Genomic DNA, 21,546 nt, shown 5'->3' with positions numbered 1-21,546 from the left:
ACCTTCGTTGCACCATCATGCCCCGAGCAAACAAATCAATCTCCTCATTAACTGAAACGTCCAATCAATTACGCACTAAAACACGCGAGTGCGCATGCGCTCACCTCCAGCCACAGTCCCCCACCTGGCTCCTCGTGACGTAGATGAGCGAAAAGCTCCTTTCGCCAACGCGCGAGACAAGAAGATTACCAGCACACGCGCAGAGGGGGGAGAGGGAGCGCGCGCGCGAGAGAGAGAGAGAGGCGGAGGGAGTTGCTCGTAGTTTCGTGTTAGACGCGCAGGAGGAGCGGCACACTTGTCTGTGCCTGTATGAACTGTCCGAACAGCGTAGAGAGAGCCGGAGACAGCCACTCCTCCTGCCGCTAAAGCCTGTGAACAGCCTCCCGTAGGTGAGTTCAGGTTCACTGTGCTCGAGAGCACAGTCAACGAAGAGTTTGAAAGAAGAGAAGAGGAGTGAAAGTCATGGACAAAAGAGGAGAATTTAAAAGAAGTTAGCGCCTGCAGTGAAGCAACCACTGGAAAACAACCCGAGAAAGAAGAAGCGTCCGGCGAGGAAAGAGGAACAGGATGGGGATGGATTTCAGCACTCTTCGGACCCTCATCAGCAGATACGTAAGTTTTTACCTCCGTGTGTGCGCTCAGGTTCGTCTCTCCTGACCGCTTGTTCTCCACAGGCTGCTCTTGACAGTTTTTTACGAAGATAAACACAAAACGTGAGCGCGATTATCACCGTTGGTTTCAAATTCCGCCGAAGCGGCTACTCATCCGGATTAAGTTTCACTCACGAAAGGGAGTGGAAAGAGGCGCAGTGGGAACTGATTGGGAAACTGTCTGACGCCAGAAAAGCACAATCAGCTGTGACTCCTCTTGTAGGAAGTATAGTTGTGGCTTGAAGTGCGTTTATTTCCACATAAAACAATGTCAAATGACACAAAACTCTAATTTTGTGATGCATTTTCAACTTTATAATGGATTACCTGTCATTCATTTGTTCATTTTGGTTGGTTTTGCTTGTAAACCGAGTAGTAACTTCATTATAAGTAGGCTATTTATGTTCAGTTAATTTCCCTTTTTTGAGACAAGTTCAGTATTTGCTGTCAAACAATGATCTCTTAAAGCGGCAGATTTTTGAATGAGATTTGGCGCATATAAAATTAGTTGCCGTCTGATGATATTGTTTCAAATATTGCACATTTTGTTCCAACACAGCATCATAGAGTCAGTGAGGATTTGAAAAAGTGAAAGGTGGAGTCAGCCAGCGTTGTCACCAGTTGTAATGCAGTGTTGTGGTTCACAGGCTACATACCCAGTCATGACACAACATGCCAGGAGATGCACACAGGGAGCAATTATCATTCAGTTTAACATCCTGACAAGCCATAGGCTCAAAACCTTTTGTGAAAAGGTGAAATCAGTGCACTTTTTAGCATAGCCAGTTGGTGCTTATTTTAGATACTTTTAACTTGTCTTCCATCAGATAAAATAACTTTTTTTTGTTTTTGTTTTTATTGCAACCTAGAATTACTGAACTCATTTGTGTGCCATTCACTCTCATCTATAAAGCTCCTTCTCCCAGTCGGACCAGACTGCAAATGGAGCAGTCAGTCACATGAATTATGTAATCCAGTTGTTTTCTCCACTGCAAGTCAAATCGATGGGCAGCAGTGGAGCAGCCGGTCTATATGGCTGTGAGTTGCATTAGGCTCCGCAGTAATGTGTTTGACAATAATCCAGACGGAGCGAGCCCTGCTCACATGAGAGCCAGTGAGGTTTATACCCCGGCTCCATGCTCAGCTGAGGCTTAGACAGGGCCTCCCAAATGGCTGATTAAATAAAATCCCTGCTGTGTGGAGGGTGAAATGGAGCTGTGTAGTAAGAAACACGCAGAGACAAGCTGGTGACTGGTAGGATGTGGGATGCTGATGAGGTCTGCTGCTGTAATTGATCTGGATAACCGCTTTAGACAAATGGGATAAGTTAAATTGATTGTATCGCTGCTGCAAGAACTCGGATGCAAGAAGACTGCTTGAATGCTTAAGATTAGGGTTAGGAACATTTATCTGCCTGTCTATAACTTGATGAAGTAGTCAATGCTGGGAGCCAGCATCATGAAGGATTCACCCTCTGAAACATCTGTAAAGTGAAACTAATTAGAAATTCAGTCTTTATTTAAAAGCCTAATATATCCATTAGCGATCCTCAAGTGGAATTTCTTCTTTTTCAAGGGGAAAAAAATGAAAGAAGAAAAGCATCGAATATTTCAGCTTGTGACAAGAGTATGTTTCACGAGGCCAATTAAATGGCATCGCTTGTCATTTTTTCAGTATTTCATGGTAATTTTCCATTTGCCTTTGTTGTTTTAGTCTTTAGTTTCATCCCCCCAGCGCACTATTTGTTACCTTTGTGACTGCATGATAAGAAAATGGGCAGAATGGTTAAAGAAAGTGATTGACATTAAAAAGAAACGGTCTTACAGCAAATAAAAGCGATAATTTAATAGATTTGTATTATAACTCGTCCTCAGCAAAAGCTTTGAAAAGTCTTTAGGATGCTACTTAAATGTATCGCACAGGAACTAAATAAAATGGACGTGACATCCCCTAATATTCATGATGACAGCATCCTTTTCAAATGCAATACATTCAACAGTATGTCTCCTTCTCTAGAAGCTTTCAGCCATAGTAGATCATTATCTTTTGGTGTCTTTTATCCAGAAACCAGTCCACTTCATGGGCTGACAGCCATTATGCTCTGCCTGTGCTGACATTTGATATAAAGGCGATGATTCACATGCAGGGAACTTTTTATGCAGTGATTTCACAGTAGCTGAACCACGGATTCTGCTGAAGCATCTTTGGGGGCTTTTCAGCATTAATATGTCTCACATAACTCTGTTAAATGCACGCTGTAAATGAGAAAACATATGTTTCCACCCAGAGTGGACAGTGTACTCAAGATAGTCATCTATTTATTATTATTTATTAAAACTAATCTGGATTTAACATAAATCTGCATCGTCACCTTCCTGCATACCTTAAAATATAATTAAACACGCACATCTGGTTGGAATCAATTCTCAAATGCAATAGAAATAATTATTTAAAAAAGACACATTCTGAGTGTATCCACTTTAACAACTAAATGAATGCTTTACTGCGAACGCTCTATAATGGATCAATAGTAATTGGTTAATACCTACAATGCACCTTAGTTTGGAGCCAAAAAGGAGTAGTGCAGCGTGCAGTGGCGTTGCCTTCTGTAATGTGATGAAATGATGGTTGTGGTGATGGCAGGAACGAGGAGCAGGAGAGGGACAGAGGACTTCTCATCGTGGATTTGCGATGGATATGTATCACTATTGCTAATCAAGACAATAATCAGCAGATTAATCGCTGCCCGAGAGCCTTACCATTATCATTCAGACAGAAATATCTGTGAAATAAACACATTATTCCAATGAAGTTTAACTGAGGCCACACTGTACCGCTTGGATACCAGTCGTACTTTTACAGGGTCACTTGGTCTTGAGAGTCAGCCTCTCCAGTCGCTGCCATCTCTAATGAGATACAAAGGCAGGGGGTGTTATGCAAGCCTATAGCTTTCTTTTAAAGTGTAACATGCAGAGTTGTAATCTTGCTGGCTGTCGCTCCTGTCCAGCCTGAATGAGAACAAAATGTAATCACAGTGACATGTAGGAGCACTGAGACCCAGTGTACTCGTACTGTATTCACTCTGACGACTTGCTTCCCTTCTTTTGTTCTCTTTTAGACTCTGAAAGTTTTCAAAGTACCATTTATTGCACTAAATTATAGACTCTCCGCAGTCCTCAGTGCAATACTGCACTGCCTAAATTAGTCTTGTTCATTTCACGACATAACGGTCTGCATGTTCTCCGCTGTGTCCTGTCTGCTTTACAAAACACGGTTTGACATCATAGTCCATTAAAAGTTCATTTGCTGTTGTCCTTTATCTATTTTGCTAAATGATAGCTTTGCTTAGTTAAAAGGAATGGCTCTTTTCTCATCTCTATTTCCTTATTTTGGTTTTTAAATGTTCTGTTTCATAAGATGTCATTCATTTACCTTTTCTAACCCTTCTGATACTGTTTCTTGTCTATTTAATTTTTGATATTTTTGCTCACTTAATTTTAATGTCTCGTCCTCTCGTTGTCTTGTTTCCTGTTAAAACAGGCATGTCCAAATTATTCTGCAAAGGGCCGTGTGGCTGCAGGTTTTTGTTCCAACCAATCAAGAGGTCACCTAACGATCAGCTGAAGACGGAGACCTGCTGATGAAATGAGTCCAGCCTGGTGTGCTCCTCCTTGGCTGGAATGAAAACCTGCAGCCACACGTCCCTTTGTAGAATAGTTTGGACATGTCTGTGTTAAAAGAATGCACAAAGGTGATTGCGGGTGGACGATTTTGGTCTCTTTGTTCTCGCCACTTAATGGACAAACAGGACATCCTAACAGAACTTTTTTAGTATTATAATTGCATGTGATTGTAACAGTCATGGAGTTGCAACCCTAGTTCCCTATTTGCTATAAAAAGAAGAAACAAATTCTCCACATTTACATACACACGAGGTTTTTAGAAGTGCAGCAGGAATGAGGTCTGACTAGTTTCTTGACGGTTGCCCATGTGTGTCATGGGTAAAACCAGCCCCAGTTTGTTCCTGCCATCTATCATCAATGCATTCGAGCCACAGCGCAAAGCATCCGTTCATCTGAAAAAGACACCCCCAGCAAGCGCAGAAACAACACTCACCGCCGCTCTGAAGGTATTTCCAGAATCCACAGAGACTCTTCTGTCAACATGTAAAAATAGTCTGTTCCCATTCTTGCTTCCTCGCTTGTTTTGTATGATGCAAGAAAAAAAAGTTTTCATATTCGAAATGATAGAATGATTAGTATCAGTGAAAAATTATTATATTTGTAATATAACCAGGAATTGGATGTGGTATAAAGAAATCAATGGTGCTACACTGAATTTAAACTTTGAGCCTTTTATTAACATGTATAATATAAAATGTTCTTTATTTTAATCTAAATCAATAATTGAATGCATGCAGCTGCAGCACTCGTTCACAGAAATGTCATGTCTGTGCAGAGGTGTGTTAAAAGCAGCTGAGCAGCATTCCTCTGCTGCTGACTAATCTGGACTCCAGGACAGGAAGTGCCTCACCTCCCTCTCTGTCTGGCTTCCTGCCTTCACATAGTGGATTAAGGGGTTACTGGTGTTCACTATACCTTCTCCCACTTAATCCATTTTACAGCTATACTTTCAAATCCAAGCCCTTCACTGATCTCCTGGTGCTTATTTTCCACCTGCTGTATTCTGATTGATGCAAATGTTTTCCTTCTGCAGCAGGCCGCACGTGAAGCATGTTAAATGATCTGTGCATATGACGTGAGAATAGCTGTTTGAGTAAGCGAATCGTGGCTGCCGATCATATTGTTGTGTCTGTCGTGTTACGGTTACTTCACGCAGGCCATTAAGTGGGGAGGTGGAATACAGTAGTAGCCAGGTGACGCAGAGGGCAGAGGATCACATGAACTCCTTGGCTCTGTCTAGCTGTCAATAATTTATCAGCAGACTGGCTGACAATGTGGACTGACGTTTGTGGAGCTTGTTATGAAGTCTTCAACAGCAGGGCTGCTCAGCCTGGGGTCCAGGATGCCCGGGGATGCTTGAGGGGATTCCACGGGGACCCCAGCAAAGCCTGGAACAAATAACTGAATTACAACAGTTATGGTAAATGGTGATACATACTAAAGCATTTGCATGGCTTGGTGTGTATATCAAAAGTAACTGAATCGGGTTAATTCGAAGGACAGCCATGTTGTTGTGAGACTGTGTAATAGGTTTGGAAACGTGCTTGTGTGTATGCCAACAGCAGCAGGTTTCCTCTCAGCCTCATGCTAATCATTTAACACCCGCCCGCCCATACTGTCCACAATCCACAAAGTGCACCAGGGTTAACCGCTTTACCTGAAGGATTTACAAGCTCTCGCTAAGCCATGCTTGACTGGCTGGTGCTTCGCTTTTCAATCACACCATCTGCACATTTGTATGATGTATGTATACACTCAATTGGTCATTGAGAACAAAATTCATCTGTAACAATTTTGAGGATAGATTAAGTGTCTTAAATGATTTTTAGTTATTTTTCAAGCAAATTGCAAAGTACTTGCTGATTCCAGCTTATCAGATATGAAGATTTTCTGCACACTATGCAGTTTGTATAGACTCATACAAACGCAATCCTTCTCGATCATCACTTTTTGGAGGTGTGTGGTGGTGTATTTATCTGCAGAGATGCAGCCCAATGCTTGCATTTTCTTCTTATTTTAGAGTGTTGGTATGAAGCCCCCGCAGGTCAGGTCAGGACTTTATGAAAAGGTAGCGACCAGGCTGACTCTGTAATCTGTGTCGTCTGAGTCTGAATATCGGAACGGTACAAATTCTCCTGCCTGGACACAAAAACACTCAACATTTGCATATGTGAATGTGAAAGAGTGATTTTTTTCTTCTTTTCTTGGAATAATTCTTCAAGGCTTTAAAAGGTAAAATTATCCAATAAGTTATAAGAAAAACAAGCAGATATCAGAGAATCATCTGTAAAAGTAAGAATAATTTTGGTGGCTTTCTTGTTTGCTTGTTTTTGCTTTTGTATCCTGTTGCGACCTGCGGGGGCTCTGCCTGGGTTGAGAACCACTGATATAAGAGGTCAAATGTAGAGTCTAAAGCTGCTTTTTAAAGGTTTGTTTTTCCCTTTTTAATTGTCCTCTCTGCAGATACATAAAAAAAACACATAAAAGTCCTGTATCATTACTTTTTAAAAAGTTTATCTTCTTCTCACGTTGCGCAGACAGTACCTGCTGAGGAGTGCGAGCTCCATTAAGGGGTTGTATCAGTGTCGTTGCAGTAACATCAACAGTGTATTACAGCCCATTGAACAAGGAGACAGATGATGGATGGCCCAGGGTTAATGGTGCATAGAGGCCTCTATCCAAAGAGAGAGACCGATACAGAGAGAGACAAAGAGGGATGCTGTTTGAACTTGGGTCATCATAATAACATTGCTCCCGGGTGCCGCTGAAAGTGCTGAGGGGCGCAGGTACACCTTAATGTTCTCCCTATCTGATGGAATGATGGCTGGTCGACTCGCTGCTGGAACACACCATTCCCCACGGTCCTCATGTCAGAGAGAGAGCGAGAGCAGGGAAAGTGAAAAGAGAGAGAACACACCCCCTCTTCCTTCATGTAAGTGCTGACCGTGCACTCTGCAGATTTTGCCCCCCCTCTTTAGCTCAAACATCTCCCCATTTTCCCCAGTCTTTGTTTGCTTGAGACATTAGCAGGATGTCATTATGGAACTATTGATTATTTGGATTAGTGGTTTGTAGCACTGTACTTATGTTCACACAGGAAAGGAAGCAGAATTTTGCCTACTTTTCATTTTTGGTTGACGTCTTAACATCTCCTGGAGAAAGGTGGTTTCTTCTCTTGCATTATATTCACTATTTGTTCCGATGCCAATAGTAGGTGCTGGAAGGAAGGCCATTTTCTTTCTGTAAACTCATCCAAGGAGAAATTTGCAGTCTTTGTAGCTGATGGGCATTTGCTTCCGTGCAAGCTTCTGGCACAGGTTGAACAATATTACCTTGAGCAAAGGCCGTTATGCTCCAGTTGCTGCGGCCTAGAATGGAGTTGTGTCCATCTTGTGCTGCTTTCGTCCTTTTCCGTGACTTTGCATGTACGCGCGCTGTCTGTGCCCTCTCTCAGTTTGTGTGTGTTCATCCTGAATCAAGGGAAGCGATGAGATGACTGTATAGCTGTAGAAGTGGGTACCACAGTGTGCTGTAGCCACCCCAGCTCACATTAATGTCGGGCTTTAAAAGGTAGGTGTGTTTGGGAACCACTGTTACTTCTGGATAGTCCGGTTGGATTTCAATTGTCGAACAAAAGATGTTGAACAAAAGGTGAAGTTAAACACTGAGGAGGCTGAACATTGTTTCCGTGCTTTTTACATAGAAGGGAGTTCATTCAGTTCATCGTCTTTGTAGACTTTTGTCATGCTGCAGGTCTACTGTATGAACAAGAGAAAGGCTTTATGCTTTGATGCTTTTAATGTCCTCTGTAGCATCTGCAGAAGACAGAATTGTACATAGTTGAAAAAATGTTGTACTTGGACAGAATGGAAAACTTATATTTGGAGTCACAGGGTCCTTGTCTGCAGTCATCTTATCTTTGTTTTCTGAGAAAAATACTGGCATTTGAGTGTTCTTTCTCTCACAAAAGGCTGATTTATTACAGAGCATGGAGCCCCCGTAGTTTCTCCTGAGGTAGAGTTAAAAGCTTTTCGCTGACATCCAAAGGGAGCACTTGAAGTGAAGTGAAGACACTTTTGCAGCTCAAAGCCCTGCAACAAGCTGTAGTACAACTTATAAAAGATCCTTCCCAGATCCTTCTTCCTGAAGGGTGCATTTGTTGCCAAGCGACAACTTACAAACCAGTGTTATTATTGCCTGGAAGTGCACATGATGCCTTACAGTGAACCATATGTTAATGTTCAGTATTAAGCTGAAACTGCTGAGCACTGAAGTGATTTCCAAAACTGAACAACAGGTGCACATGAAACAACATTGATTGTTCTGTAACATTATCAGTGCACTTTGGCAGTAGCTGCCTGTGATCCTCTCTTACCACTCTGACTGTCAGGCTGTCAGTCTGCCAGAGCAGAGCAACATCAAGTGATATAATACTGAGCATACACTCGCTGCACTCGGACATGTCTCTGATAGAATTGAGATGGCATGTCGTCACATTAGAGCCAAAACGGGCTTTATATTTGTATTCATTGTTTTGGTTTCCACATGGCTAGATGATGCCAAGACTACATTTATTCAATTTAGGCTCGGCTGAAAAATGTTGCCTCAAAAAGTCGTTATTATTCTGCAGTGGGCATGTGAATACAGAATACAGGCTCCTCTTTATTAATCAGCAGTAGAGTGTAATTTGATGGCAGAAACACAGTTAAAGATTCAGCAGGGGACTATATACACACTAGTTCAACGCAGGAGAACAACATAAATAACGAAACTATGGTCACGTAAAGATATTTGTCTGAGTGCTGCATTTATCCGGCTGAACCCCAAATGACAACACTAAATCCTTTAAAAGTGCTACGTGCAGCATTTTAACATTAATAAATAATCACCACGTTAATATTTTAGTGTAATTGCCGCAAACAAAAGAGGCCACCGCTAAATTTGCGACAGTATTTTTTACATTGTGTGCCACCAGGTCGGATTAGGCGCCAAAGCTGCGGGATTGATTTACAGCACAAAGGTCCAGGCAGAAGGCACAAACTCAGGAGGAGAGTGTCTTTCCATCAGAAACCAAACTAAAGCTTCCTCAAGTTTTGATGGCGGCAGATAGTAAAAGCTACTTTTGGGAATTGTGAGCTTATCTTGTTTAAAACACAGCATCACAGGGATGAGATGAGGGCTAACTGCTGACTCCACTATAGTCTCATTCGTATTGGTTTAAAGCCTACACACTGCAAGTAGAGTAGATGGAGCCATCATAGAGTTTTTGCAGCAACATCTTCGATATATTTAAGGATGTAGAACGCTTGTTGCTGTTAAGCACATATCCTCTGAAGAGTTAAGTGGTCTTAAAGATTCTCATACAGTAAATACAAGTCAGCTGCAACAGCATTATATAAAACGGTTGAGGCTGGCACTGGTGGGAGGAGCGGACGAGATGCTCAGAGAGAGGCTCAGTGGACTGGCTGTCTTCCAGGATCAAACCAGCGCGGTGTTCTGCCAACGCCAGGGGCGAAGTGCAATTATGTGTATTTTAAGTGCATCCTGTTCAGTGAGGAATTTCACTTTGTTTCATGATCAATTATTTTGTTTTGCAGCTGCAGTTGTATAAATTATTACATTTAATAGCAGCATGAATAAAATCCTTCAGTCGTTTAATTTACCACTTCTGCAACTCTGACTGTGACTATGCATGAAAGCTATGCTGCACTTCTTCTTTTAGCTTTGACAGCTGGAAAATTTAAGGATCTTACTGAGATTTCATAGCCTCTAGAAATCCACCATGGTGCTTGGTCCTGGTCAGGTGACCGGTCTCATGAGGGCCACATGATGCCATTAGGTTCCCTTCACCCCTCTGATTTGTCCTGTGATATTTACTCCCCCACAAAGATGTGATAATCACACTTGTTGCCAAGAAATTCCAGGAATGGAGGATGACATTTTTTTTGTTGCAGTCTGTGTGTGTGGTCAGCGGGGGGCTGACCATAAAATAGCATAGATCAGTTCTGCGTTGTGACAGGCATCATTCACAGTAAGAAGGAAATGGGAAGGACGAACAGTCAGACAAAAAGAATCAATGGATGATGGATGAGAGACAAAAGACAAGAGACAAAAGAAAAGAGGATTTAGACGGTGAGATAATAGTCAGTGTGGAAGTTAGCGCAGAGAAAGAGGGAGATTGTTAATCTCATGGTTGTCAAGGAGATAATGAAGAACAAACTGACCATACAGTCATTTTATCCTTTCCGGCACCCTCTCACACCTTCTTCCTGGGTGACATAGAAGGGCAGCAGGATTCATGGGCACATGTGACGATGAAACACCCCGAATCGGACAGAACAGAACAGAAAGCAGTGAAGCTCGACTGAACTGAGCAGAACTCAGCTGAAGGGGAATAAGATAAAAACAGCACACATTGATGTTCAATAATAAAATAGGAGAACAGAATAGGTTGGGACACTTATTGGGTGATGATCAGAATGATGAGAATTTGGAAGCACAACAAACACATAAAGATGTAAAAATAAGAACTATTTTTGAGTTTTGATATGGGAATGCAGTCAGGACAACAAAAAACAGTAGAAACAATATTGATTCAGAATAACTAATCTCAGGACAGTGTGTTAATGTAAAATACAATGAGTATCAATGAATGGAACTAACAGAATCAGGAAATGTGGAAGCTGCAGTCAAGCATCAAAATACATTTCCACCAAAAGATGTACTGCATGTGTTGTTGTTTCATGAATAGCATGAAGTCCCTGTTGTAACTGTATGTCCATTAGGTGGTGCTTTTGAAGTGCATTATCTGTTTTGGTCATCAGGAGAGAAGAAGAAAAACATTTTTTTTTAATTATTATTTACCGACAGGGTGTTAGGAAATTCACGAATAATTTAGCATTTCGACATTTTAAAAGTTTGAAACTAAGAGAAGGGGGCTAGAATTAGGGTTTGAGTGCAGTTTTTTGTCAGTTGATCATCATGTGATCGATTTAGAGTCCCTGGAGTCTGGACCAGCCAGACCACCCAGGAAGGCAGACCAGCTTTCCAAGGAGTCGAATTATACAACTCATGCTGATGCATTCTTTATTAGACCTTACTCCAGTGTGACAGGTTTACTGTGATCCCAGTAACTGAGAGAGCCCATGATATACCTGAAAGGCATCTGATCACACTCAACTGACGCTGCTGATCCCAGCATTTGGCAGGTTTTCAGAAATGTTGTTGGCAGAATGAACTGGGTGAAGCTGCTCTGGCAAGTTTCTATCATTCTTGCTGCACTTGTGGCATCAAAACTGTAGTGCCCAGAAATCCTGTAAGGTGATGTCACTGATCTGCCCACAGCAGGCTCATGATCAGGCTGCCATATGTTGTTCACAGACTGCGGGGCAAAATGAGGCTGAAGCTGTTTGAGTTGTCTCTGAAAGCTTTTTAGGGATGTTTTGCAGTTTGCTTTTCATGAAAAGGGAATCATCTTAAGTTCAGTTCTGATACTTGTTTCTGTATTTTATGTTGAGCTGCAAAGATTAATTGTTAATCAATTAGATAATCTGGAGAAAGTTAATTGCCAACCATTTGAAAACGTAATTGTTTTTTCTGGTTTCACATTTCCTTCGTCATGCTTTCTTTTGTCAAAAATGACATCAAACTGAATACATTTGGTTTTAGTACTCTTGGTTGACAAAGAAAACAATCTGAGTATATCAGCGTTGGCAATGGGATATTACAATGGGACATTTTCACTATTTTATGACATGTTATAAGTGACTAATCAATCAATTTAACAGCCCAAAATCTTCGGCAGTGTAATTGGTAATGAAAATAAGTGTTGTCATCCTGATTTAATTGCTGAGTTGCGGAGATGCAGCAGTAGACAGAGTTTTCTTGTATATTCTTTCGTCTGTGTGTGTGTGTGTGTGTGTGTGTGTGTGTGTGTGTGTGTGTGTCAGTGATTACCGGCAACACAAACAGTGGTAATGAACACCATTAAGCAGCAGTGTCCCAACAGGACAAACATTAGGGAAGGCCGAGAAGTGCTCCCATTAACGAGCAGGAGGGAGACGCAGAGAATGAAAAGTTGGGGAATAAACACATTGGAAAAAGACTAAAAGTATTAAAAGCATTTTGGTACTTTCCTCTGAGCCCCTGTGAGGTGAGTAGACAACATTACTCTACAGCAGGAAGTGAAAGCACTAACAGAGTGAGGTAAAACACTAAATGAACAGCTAATGGCAGTGTCACCCGAAGGAAAATAAAAATGCCTGATGAACAGAACAGACACAATGAAAGCCTGCAGGAATACAGGTTGTTACAGATAATGTAAATGCATTACAGTGTTTGCCAGTGCAAAAATAACAGATATTAAAGAAAAATCAGTTTTTCCTCATTGAATCACACATTGCTTGTGAATTGTTGTCCTGTACACCTGCAGCCAGCAGGTGCACAGTGATCGACTATAAAAGCTCCACATGTAACTGTAAAATCTGTTTTGACACAGCCACCACAGTTAAAGGAATTCACACTTATTTTCTTTAATGTCCAGAGTCAAATGAGAAGATTGATACCGCGCTCATGTCTGTCCATTAAAACTTAATGGAGTTACGGAAAGAGTCTTTTTAAAATTGTGGGCATCCAGTAGACAATCCAGGAAGTTATAGCTTCCAGACCATATCCTGCTCAAGGTCTGTGTGATATGACAATATAAATCATGTCATGATAGAAAAACGTCTGTTGTTTACACTTTGCAGCAATACTTTTCGGCGCTTAGATGACTCCTTTGCGGTCTGCTGCACAGCGAAACAGCAAAATCTCTGGTGGTGTTGTGCCTGCAAAAGCTGGGCCCGCTGCCTGTCATCAGCAGTGCTGGAGTTATTTAAAGCGAGCTGAGTGTCCACAGATCAATGCAGGCACTTAGTGTGACCTGGGTACTCGCACACACTCAACACGAACAGACATGTTTAATGAAGGGTTTGCTGAGGGAAGTCTGTTAGAGATGCAGCTATTCTTTATTGACCACTTCATAGTTAGAATTGGTTGAATTCAGTGAGTTTATGTCCTGACGTTGCAGCCTACAAGCTTGTTACTGTATATTAATATTTGTTCATTTGTAGTTTTCACATGAATATTCACAGACAGTATGTGCAATATGTAAGTAGAATTGGTTTCTAATGCTGGGAAGTTACACACAAAAAATAGTTGTTTAGAATAAATAGCTTTTTAAATGATGAAAGTTTACAGCAACTGTAGCAGACTTCTGCCTGGTCGTTTTTCTAATCCCAGACTCAGCCTGACACTGAGTCATGCTGGTCATGTTTTTAAGGGAGATGCATCTATGGTGAGCTGAATGTTGGCGTTTTGCTCTCTAGCAAGTGCTGAACAGTGAGATATATAACAGGCTTTCTATTGCGCTGCATTCTTGTGTGAAGGAAATTACCAACTTAACAGGACCGTCCACCTCAGCTGTATGACTGGCTGGCTGCTACCCAGGAACACACTGACGTCCTCAGCTCTGAACTTTACTGTCATCAGGTGATCAACAGTAGCGTCAACATTAAAAGCGCCTGTTTTTTCTTTTTAACTGTCAAAGCTATTACAACACTTATTCCCATGTGACCTGAAAGCAGCATCAGGTCAAGTCACGTGGGATCATGTGACCATCAGCAGCGCTCCCAGTCGCAGACACAATGAAGCATGTATGAGTGTGTGGAAGTTTATTCCCTCCCCATCCGAAGAATGACTGTGCTTATCCACAGGAAATGGACAACAATGGTCTTCTATCCAGCTCCGAGGAGAACTGCAGTGGTCAGCCTATTAGCCGGTCTGCCTCCTGCCTTAGATCTATCCTGCATCTACCTCAAAGAGTGCACCAACTGCTTAAAACAGCTTATATTAAGCAACACCATTAGAATAGCTTTCAGAGGAGGGGTGTATTAATACCATGGGAAAATACTGAATATTTATAATGTGGCATATTTTGGGTCATTAAAGCAATATCATTTTATTCTACTGCTACAAGCCATACATGCAGGGTGGTAAAGCAGGCGTATTATCCAAGCTCCCTACTGAGATGTGCTTTGTGAAAACCAGGCTAATGAATTTCTCTGTATAGCTGACAGAAGCTCTAAGGTTACACCTCTCCTCTCCTCTTTTCTCCTCTCTTCTCCTCTCCTCTTGCCCCATTTCAGTAGTTTCAAAGAGGAGAACAGTGATTCAGCAGGAAGGGTTGGTCTTGCAGGAGTGGTGTATGTTTTGTACAAGCATAAAACTTTCTCTGTGAAACCGCATAATGATGCATTTCAAATAGACATAAAATTCAACTGTATTTATTCTTGTACCAGTTCTAAAAGGCTGCAGGCTGCAGTAACCTGTTGTTATGTAATCACACACAACAAGTGCGTAAGTGCAGAGCAAGTACTTAATAATAATGAATACTATTCTTTATATAATGCCTTTCAAAAACCAAGTTAAACAGTGCCTTGAATCTTCAAACCACATAACAAACCAGCCGCACACACACACACACACACACAGCTGTACAGTGGTCTGCTGACCCACATAGGTAGGAGAAGCAGGTGAAGGTGTATTTCGGCTCATTTTAGCTTGGTGACGGCGGATCTCCAGAGAGCCTGCAGTCCTGCTGTTTCTGCTCAGATGCTTTCCCTAAGGCTACAGGACTTTATAGTATAAAGCCACATTGATTTTGAATGATGTTAGATCACTAATCATTTTGTCATTGTAATTGATAGCAACAGCAATCTCATGTGTCTTCAATTTTGATCAGAGCTTTGAGGAGATTTGTGGTAAAGCACAGAGCGGATTTTGTGAGGATGAAGATTTGATCCTAATTCCTCATATAGTCCAGCACATCCATGCTTCACCTGCCCTCATGTCTATGCTTTGCTTCAAGTTGAATACTATGCAACGTTTTTATTAATGAGCATATGAATCACATAGAATCTCTTGATTGGATTATGGCCTATTTATTTTTATTACCTCTGTGCAAAGTGAAAATCCCCATTCTGATTTTGTATTGTATGATCCAGGTGTGTTGATATGTGGTGTGTATGTGTTTGGCATTCCAACAACCTCCTGTCTCTTTGAGCAACACCCTCAATCATGAATCAAAGAGTAGAAGAAGAAGGTCAAATCGTTATGTAGCAGAGTCGCTGATTGAGGCGATGATAACTCAGGTTTTATTGGACAGATCTTGCTCCATAAACTGATTGTGCTTCGATGAAGTCAGTAGATGCAAGCTAATAAAAATAGGAGGAGTGGTTGTAGTGGTTGTAACAGAGGTAAAAGCATTGCTAATTGGAGCACCAGTCGCTGTAATCATCATCCGTATCCCCTGAATGTCATTTAAAGGGTTGTCATTAGGAACAGCAGCGGTAGCAGTCATAATATTGGCAATTATATATAAACAAGAACTATCAATAATAAACCTGGAAATTTAGCAGTTTGGTTTGCTTAAATGTGTGCTCATACTGTAAAGTTGTGACGTATGACTTCATATAAATCTTTTATCAGAGAATCTGCAGGATCTTTTTCTATATATATCTCTATGTGTTTCCTTTTTTTTCCTTTCTTTTTCAGATATGAGCCTTGTAAGGACATGCAGGTGCAGAGTTATGATAAAAGAAGTTGGTGTTTCACACACACACAAGGGTCGGTACAAATGCTGAATCGTAGAGTTCACTGACTCTGATTAATACCAGAGGTGCTCTCATGTGATCAGGCTAGCTCTGTGTGTGTGTGTGTGTGTGTGTGTGTGTAGATGGTTACAAAGCAATAAGGACGACAGGGTTGAGATCACTGCATTCCCCAGAGACAAAGACATACTCTCTCTCTCACACACACACACAGACACACGCACACACACACACACACACACACACACACACACACACACACACACACACACACACACACACACACAGTTCCAACACCAGTTTGTGCATGGTCCCATACTGAGTACTGATCTGATACTAATGTTTAATTAATAAGTTGTATGCCGCACTGTATGGGAGAGACTGTGATCATTCTTTTGTGTGTAAGGCAACATCAGGCCGGACTTCTTCTTCCCTTCAACCTGGCCTGCATGTACAAAGCGTACATAGCTTCCTCTGACAGACACAGCAGCATCTTAAGGTGGAACATGCATGGAGGTTCATGCATTTGTTGGGAGGGATAACTAATCCAGAGGTATCACTGCTAGGGATTTGTAGCGGCAGCTGCCCCTCCCTGTTCTGAGTCTGTAATCATTTTGTGACCTCAGATGTGAACATGCCATGTCAGGACCCTGTTTTCTGCATTTTTCATTTGTGGTCTGTGGTGAAAGGATGCAGCTTGGGGCGACACTGCATTTTTTTTTTTTTTTTTTGTGAATGAACTGAAAATTAGAGAGCGAGACTTGAAAAGCTGAAACCAGACTGTTCATGTGTTTCAAAAAGCAGCAATAAATACTGCAGAAAAACAAAATTCTAAAAGTGCTCTGATTTAAATGTTGGTAATGATCATAGAATTTTTGTGTTTGCTGAAAAACATGGGGTCAGATACAAATGAATTAAATCAGTTAAAGAATACAGACTAGATGTCATACAGGTGATCTTTCAACCAGATCACATGGTCTCCATCAGCAGAGAGAAGAACTTCAGCAGATGTGTTCACATTTCCAAGCTTGCAAAAATGTTTCAACAGTTTTTTCATGCTTATATGCAGAAATTGATGAGGTTTCCAATGTTAACCATATGATCTGGATATCACTGTTTGCCTTTTTGCAAATTTACACCAATTTTGCATACAGACTCAACTAAAAATATGAACTACTTAGAATCTGAGCGCTCCCATTGGCTGCTGATGGCCATGAAAAGCTCCTCCATGGGTGACTTTAACAGCTTGACAGCTTTTTGAGTGTCCACCTATCCTTTGGCTTTTGCCGGACGCTTGGCTCTTAACACAGACTCTGCTCACTGCTTCCTTCACAGTGTGAACACACTGCTGCGATTAAAGTTGGAAAGGTGTTTAAAGCTGTATGATGAAGATTTGTCATTATCTTTTTTTTTGTCTGGCCCGTTAGCCGGGGTGGGGCTGATGACATGGTGACAGATGGGGAGCACAGCTGGCATTTAATCTGTGACTCAGGTAACACACCCAGACTGTCACACATAGATATCAGGACATTTATCAGGGTATCACACACATATAAAGATAACAATCTACGCAGCGCAGACGGGTTGACTTTCAGTCGTTAATCCTGCACAATGTTTGCATCGTGTTTTTTTTTCTCTCTGCAGCGTGGATGTACACATTGCAGCAGTTAATCACTTTATTGCCCCGCAGGCCTACCAGCAGATGTACAGCACAAGATCTCCACGTGCATATAAAAGAGAGTACGCACTGGCTGCTATTTTCGACCTGCTCTTTTTTTAAACTTTGAGTCCATCAGGAGCAGGCGTGAAGAAAGTGGTGACTTTGGAAAATTTTAGCCAAAACATCCACATAATCTCAAGTGCAGTAGTCAACATGCAGACTCAACACACACACTGTACGTCTGTATTTAATGCAGAGTGATTTAGGGAAGGGGACAGGATTTCTCTTATCTCCGTAGCTCAGTGGCAGCGGAGAGATAACACACGCTCATTTGGCGTGTGCATGTGCTCAGTCGTGTTTGCACATGCAACCCTGATATATGACACAGAATTTAGATGTGGAAGTGTGTGAAGGGGATGTGTGTGTGTGTGCCTGTCAGCAGTATCGCAGCGAGCAGGTTGTCGCAGCTTTTGATGACGCTTATTTCCAGCGCTGCCTGTTGCAGTGGGAGATAAAATACTTTGGGGTTGGTCATCAGTGGAATAACAGCTCAGCCTTTAAAGCTGCAGACAAAACAATAGTTATTTGTGTGTTTTGCAGTGATTCTTTTTTCGTGCTCGCAGTGTCCTGTAAATGTTATCTTTACTTGCCAGGCATCATTTAGCACATACAACTGCAGTGTTGCTGCAGAGACTGAATATATTTTAATATTGTAGTTGTTTTTTTAAGTATAAAATCAGTACAGTAAGCTTTGAACAGCATGTTAGTGAATACACCTGAGTACACACCAGGCCAAATTTGAGAATGCTTCTATTTATGTTTTCCTCTGCCCAGCAAAGCCAATTTTATTATTACAGCCCCAAAATCATAAATGTGCCTGAAATTGCTTTGCAATCTCTGCAGCATACCATTGATTTCGATGGAGCGGTCACATCTGGTTATAAGTCTAGATGATGGTACAGCAAACAGGGCCGCCACTGAGGACTTCATCTTGCAAGATATGGCAAAAGGTTCACTAATATAAGAAGGAGCAAGACCATGAATGGCTTTATAAGTTAGCAATAAAAATAACTGAGAGCCAGTGACTATAATGAGTTTGGTGTATAATGGTTGATGAGTCATATTTTATATTGCTTTTCTCTGTAATGGTTTGTCGTTGCTGTGTTAGTCATGTTGAAGTCATGCACTGGTGTAATAATAGACTTTTGTGGATGTATCAGTGTTTGCAGAGCTGTGGAAATGAATTTCCTCCTTGGGCACAAACATAGACATGTCTAATCTAATCGAAGCAGCAATTTTAGAGGAAGTCTTTAAAGTTTTCTGTGCTTATTTGATCAAAATGGCCTGTGTGTTGTTGGTCATACTGTCAGGAACAACACTGGCAACATTATTTATATTCAGCTTTTCTTCAGTGCTCCACATCAGATATTATTCCCCTCTTCTCTTTTCTCATCATTGAGTCTCTCCTCAGTGTCTCTGCTGATCTGGGTGAGGTGGGGGGTAGAGGGTGGCCACTTGTTTCAGGAAGTGTGTGAGTGGGTGGGTCCAGCTCTTCCTGTTTACAATATGGGCCTCTGTTCCTGATCACAGTGGGGCTTCAGTCTGCGGCTCTCTAATGCTGCGTTCACATCCTGTGGGAATAATGCACATTATTTTTAATGCACCAACAGGTTGACACATTTAAGGCCAGATTTGAGTCATGATGGTTGTAGTTTGTGGTCTTTGTGACATTTTTCATTGGATATACGTGCAGAACTTTAACATAAACATTAAAACATAAGTCAGCTTTATTAATGCACACAATTTTTTTCTTTTACTTATTGTCAGAACAGTGAACAATTAGCTCTGCAGTTTGTTGTCAAAGAAACCCAGTAATGCATTTTAAAATAACATCGGCAGTGTTGGTTTCACTTCTTTAAAACACACATGACTGCTTTGTGCACGTCTGTGTATATTCAGGCTGTAACCCTTACACCTCTTGAACATGGACCCTAATTCTGAAATCATGAGAAAACACATGCGTGTGCACACACACACACACACACACACACACACACACACAATTGACAAGAAGAACAGGAGGAGTGAGGCTTGCCTTTCATATAAATATATCCTGCGGACCAGTGACTACAGAGGTAGCATTGTGTATCATTGTTGGTATATGAGTGCTCTCATACATGTTTGATGTGTTTGCCTGTGTATGCGTGTGTGTGTGTGTGTGTGTGTGTGTGTGTGTGTGTGTGTGTGTGTGTGTGCGCGCATATGTGTGTTTCCTCCTCATGCTCTCTTTTAACGTGGCTCTGAGGAAAATGGATGTGGGTGCTGAGTGAGACAGACAGAAACAATGCTTGCGAACTCTCTCCATCCCTCTCTCCTGACCACAAATGTTTCCCTTCCAACTATAAATACACCCCTGAAACCTGCCGCGTCCTGTAACGTGAAACGCCACGAAAAGTGATTATCAAGGTCCAGAATAGCCCAAAGTCTCCAGTTACATCCAAAGACTGAAGGCCCGAGCTAATACAGGGCAGTTTTATTTTATGAGCCCGGCTTTTATTTTGTAAAGATGCTATTTTATTTGATTAAACGCAGACAGGCTTTCATGTAGAAAGCTTGAATCCGGATGAAAGCTAAACATAATCGATAGGGGAGAGGTTGTCGGCTTAGAGGCCATCCAGGTTGTGGTGAGAGATGGAGAGGGAAGAAGTGAGAAAACCAATAAAGCTGCATTAAGGACAAAATGAAAGAGATGACAGTAAGAGAGGAGGCCCACTGATTCTCAGTCAGTGCCATCTGGCTCCACAGATCAGCTCATTCTCTAAGACACTCATGATACATTTGCAAATACCAAATAGCAAATTCTCACAAGGCAGCATGTATCAAGTAGATAGGATGAATTGCTCACTTTCTTGTGTGTGCTGTTAGGAACTGCAGGACACAGGAACGAGGTGCTACTTTCAGGACAAAACACTGAGATCAGTTTGCTGTATATCAGATTGATAGTACAGCTGATGTGCCTGTGTGTTCCTGTGTATGTATGGCTCATTTCCATATACAGACAGCTAACAGGAAGTGTGTCAGAAATGTGCTAGGTGAAGCAGACGGAGCAGGCAGGTGGGAGAGAAGAGGAGGAACAGTAACTCTGCGTGGGCGACGGAGTTGGCAAGCTGTGCGTGCTGTCTGGTTTTCATCTCCTCCATCACTGCAAATCAGATATCAGTCAGGTAGTATGGTCCAGCATCAATTCTGTCCCTCAATAAGGCGACAAAGAGGGGAGGCAGGTTGGGACGATATATTTTGTGGACTTCTTGAAGATATCCACTTTTATTCGTGTGGCGATTCCCTTCATTTCTCTATCTTGCTCTCCCATAAAGAGTTGGAGGTCATTGATATAAATAGCCCTCAATCTTCAAAAAGGTCATCTTAGAACAGCGAGGTAACCGGTTTCTGTTTATGTGTGTGTGAGTGTAAGATAGACAGAGAGGGTGTAGAAACTGGGCCATGCAGCCTCTTGACACTCACCGCCCACAGATTACTGTCACCTCTCATTAGCCTGTGTGTGTGTGTGTGCGTGTGTGTTTGTAGATAGAATATTCATTGATGAGTTAACACTAACGCTTTATTTGTTGTGATCGACAGCTGCCATTGGACATGTATAGAAAATATTTCACGACAGCGGGAGAGAGGGATAGTGAGAACAGACAGAGTGAGGATCGAGAGAGTGAGAGAGGATTAGGTGTGTCCAGGCCTGCCCCTCACTCTGGTTACGACAGTTTAGAATGACCAGTTGCTTAAAGATGGCTACGGCCTGCCAGGACATGAAAGCCCTCTGGACAGGGTTCAGTCCACTGTTTGACTGAAGCTGTTTAAAGACCATTCTCTTTTCAGAACATGACAACCGTTGT

General features: G+C 41.8%; 1 protein-coding gene across 2 annotated transcripts in view; it reads left to right on the top strand.

Annotated features, from left to right (window-relative positions):
* Nucleotides 1-342: 342 nt before the first annotated feature.
* The window catches only part of atp11a (ATPase phospholipid transporting 11A), a 43,881-nt gene continuing 22,677 nt past the window's right edge, over nt 343-21,546 (top strand). For both annotated transcript variants that reach the window (XM_041966513.1, XM_041966515.1), the window contains exon 1: nt 343-612. In XM_041966513.1, the coding sequence (XP_041822447.1) occupies nt 568-612 (45 nt within the window). In that variant the 5' untranslated portion in view covers nt 343-567. The remainder of the gene's footprint in view (nt 613-21,546) is intronic.

The sequence above is a fragment of the Chelmon rostratus genome, chromosome 24 (genome assembly GCF_017976325.1).
Source record: "Chelmon rostratus isolate fCheRos1 chromosome 24, fCheRos1.pri, whole genome shotgun sequence".
NCBI lineage: Eukaryota > Metazoa > Chordata > Actinopteri > Chaetodontiformes > Chaetodontidae > Chelmon > Chelmon rostratus.
The sequence above is the reverse complement of the archived record's forward strand: the minus strand, read 5'-3'. Positions and strand labels throughout refer to the sequence as shown.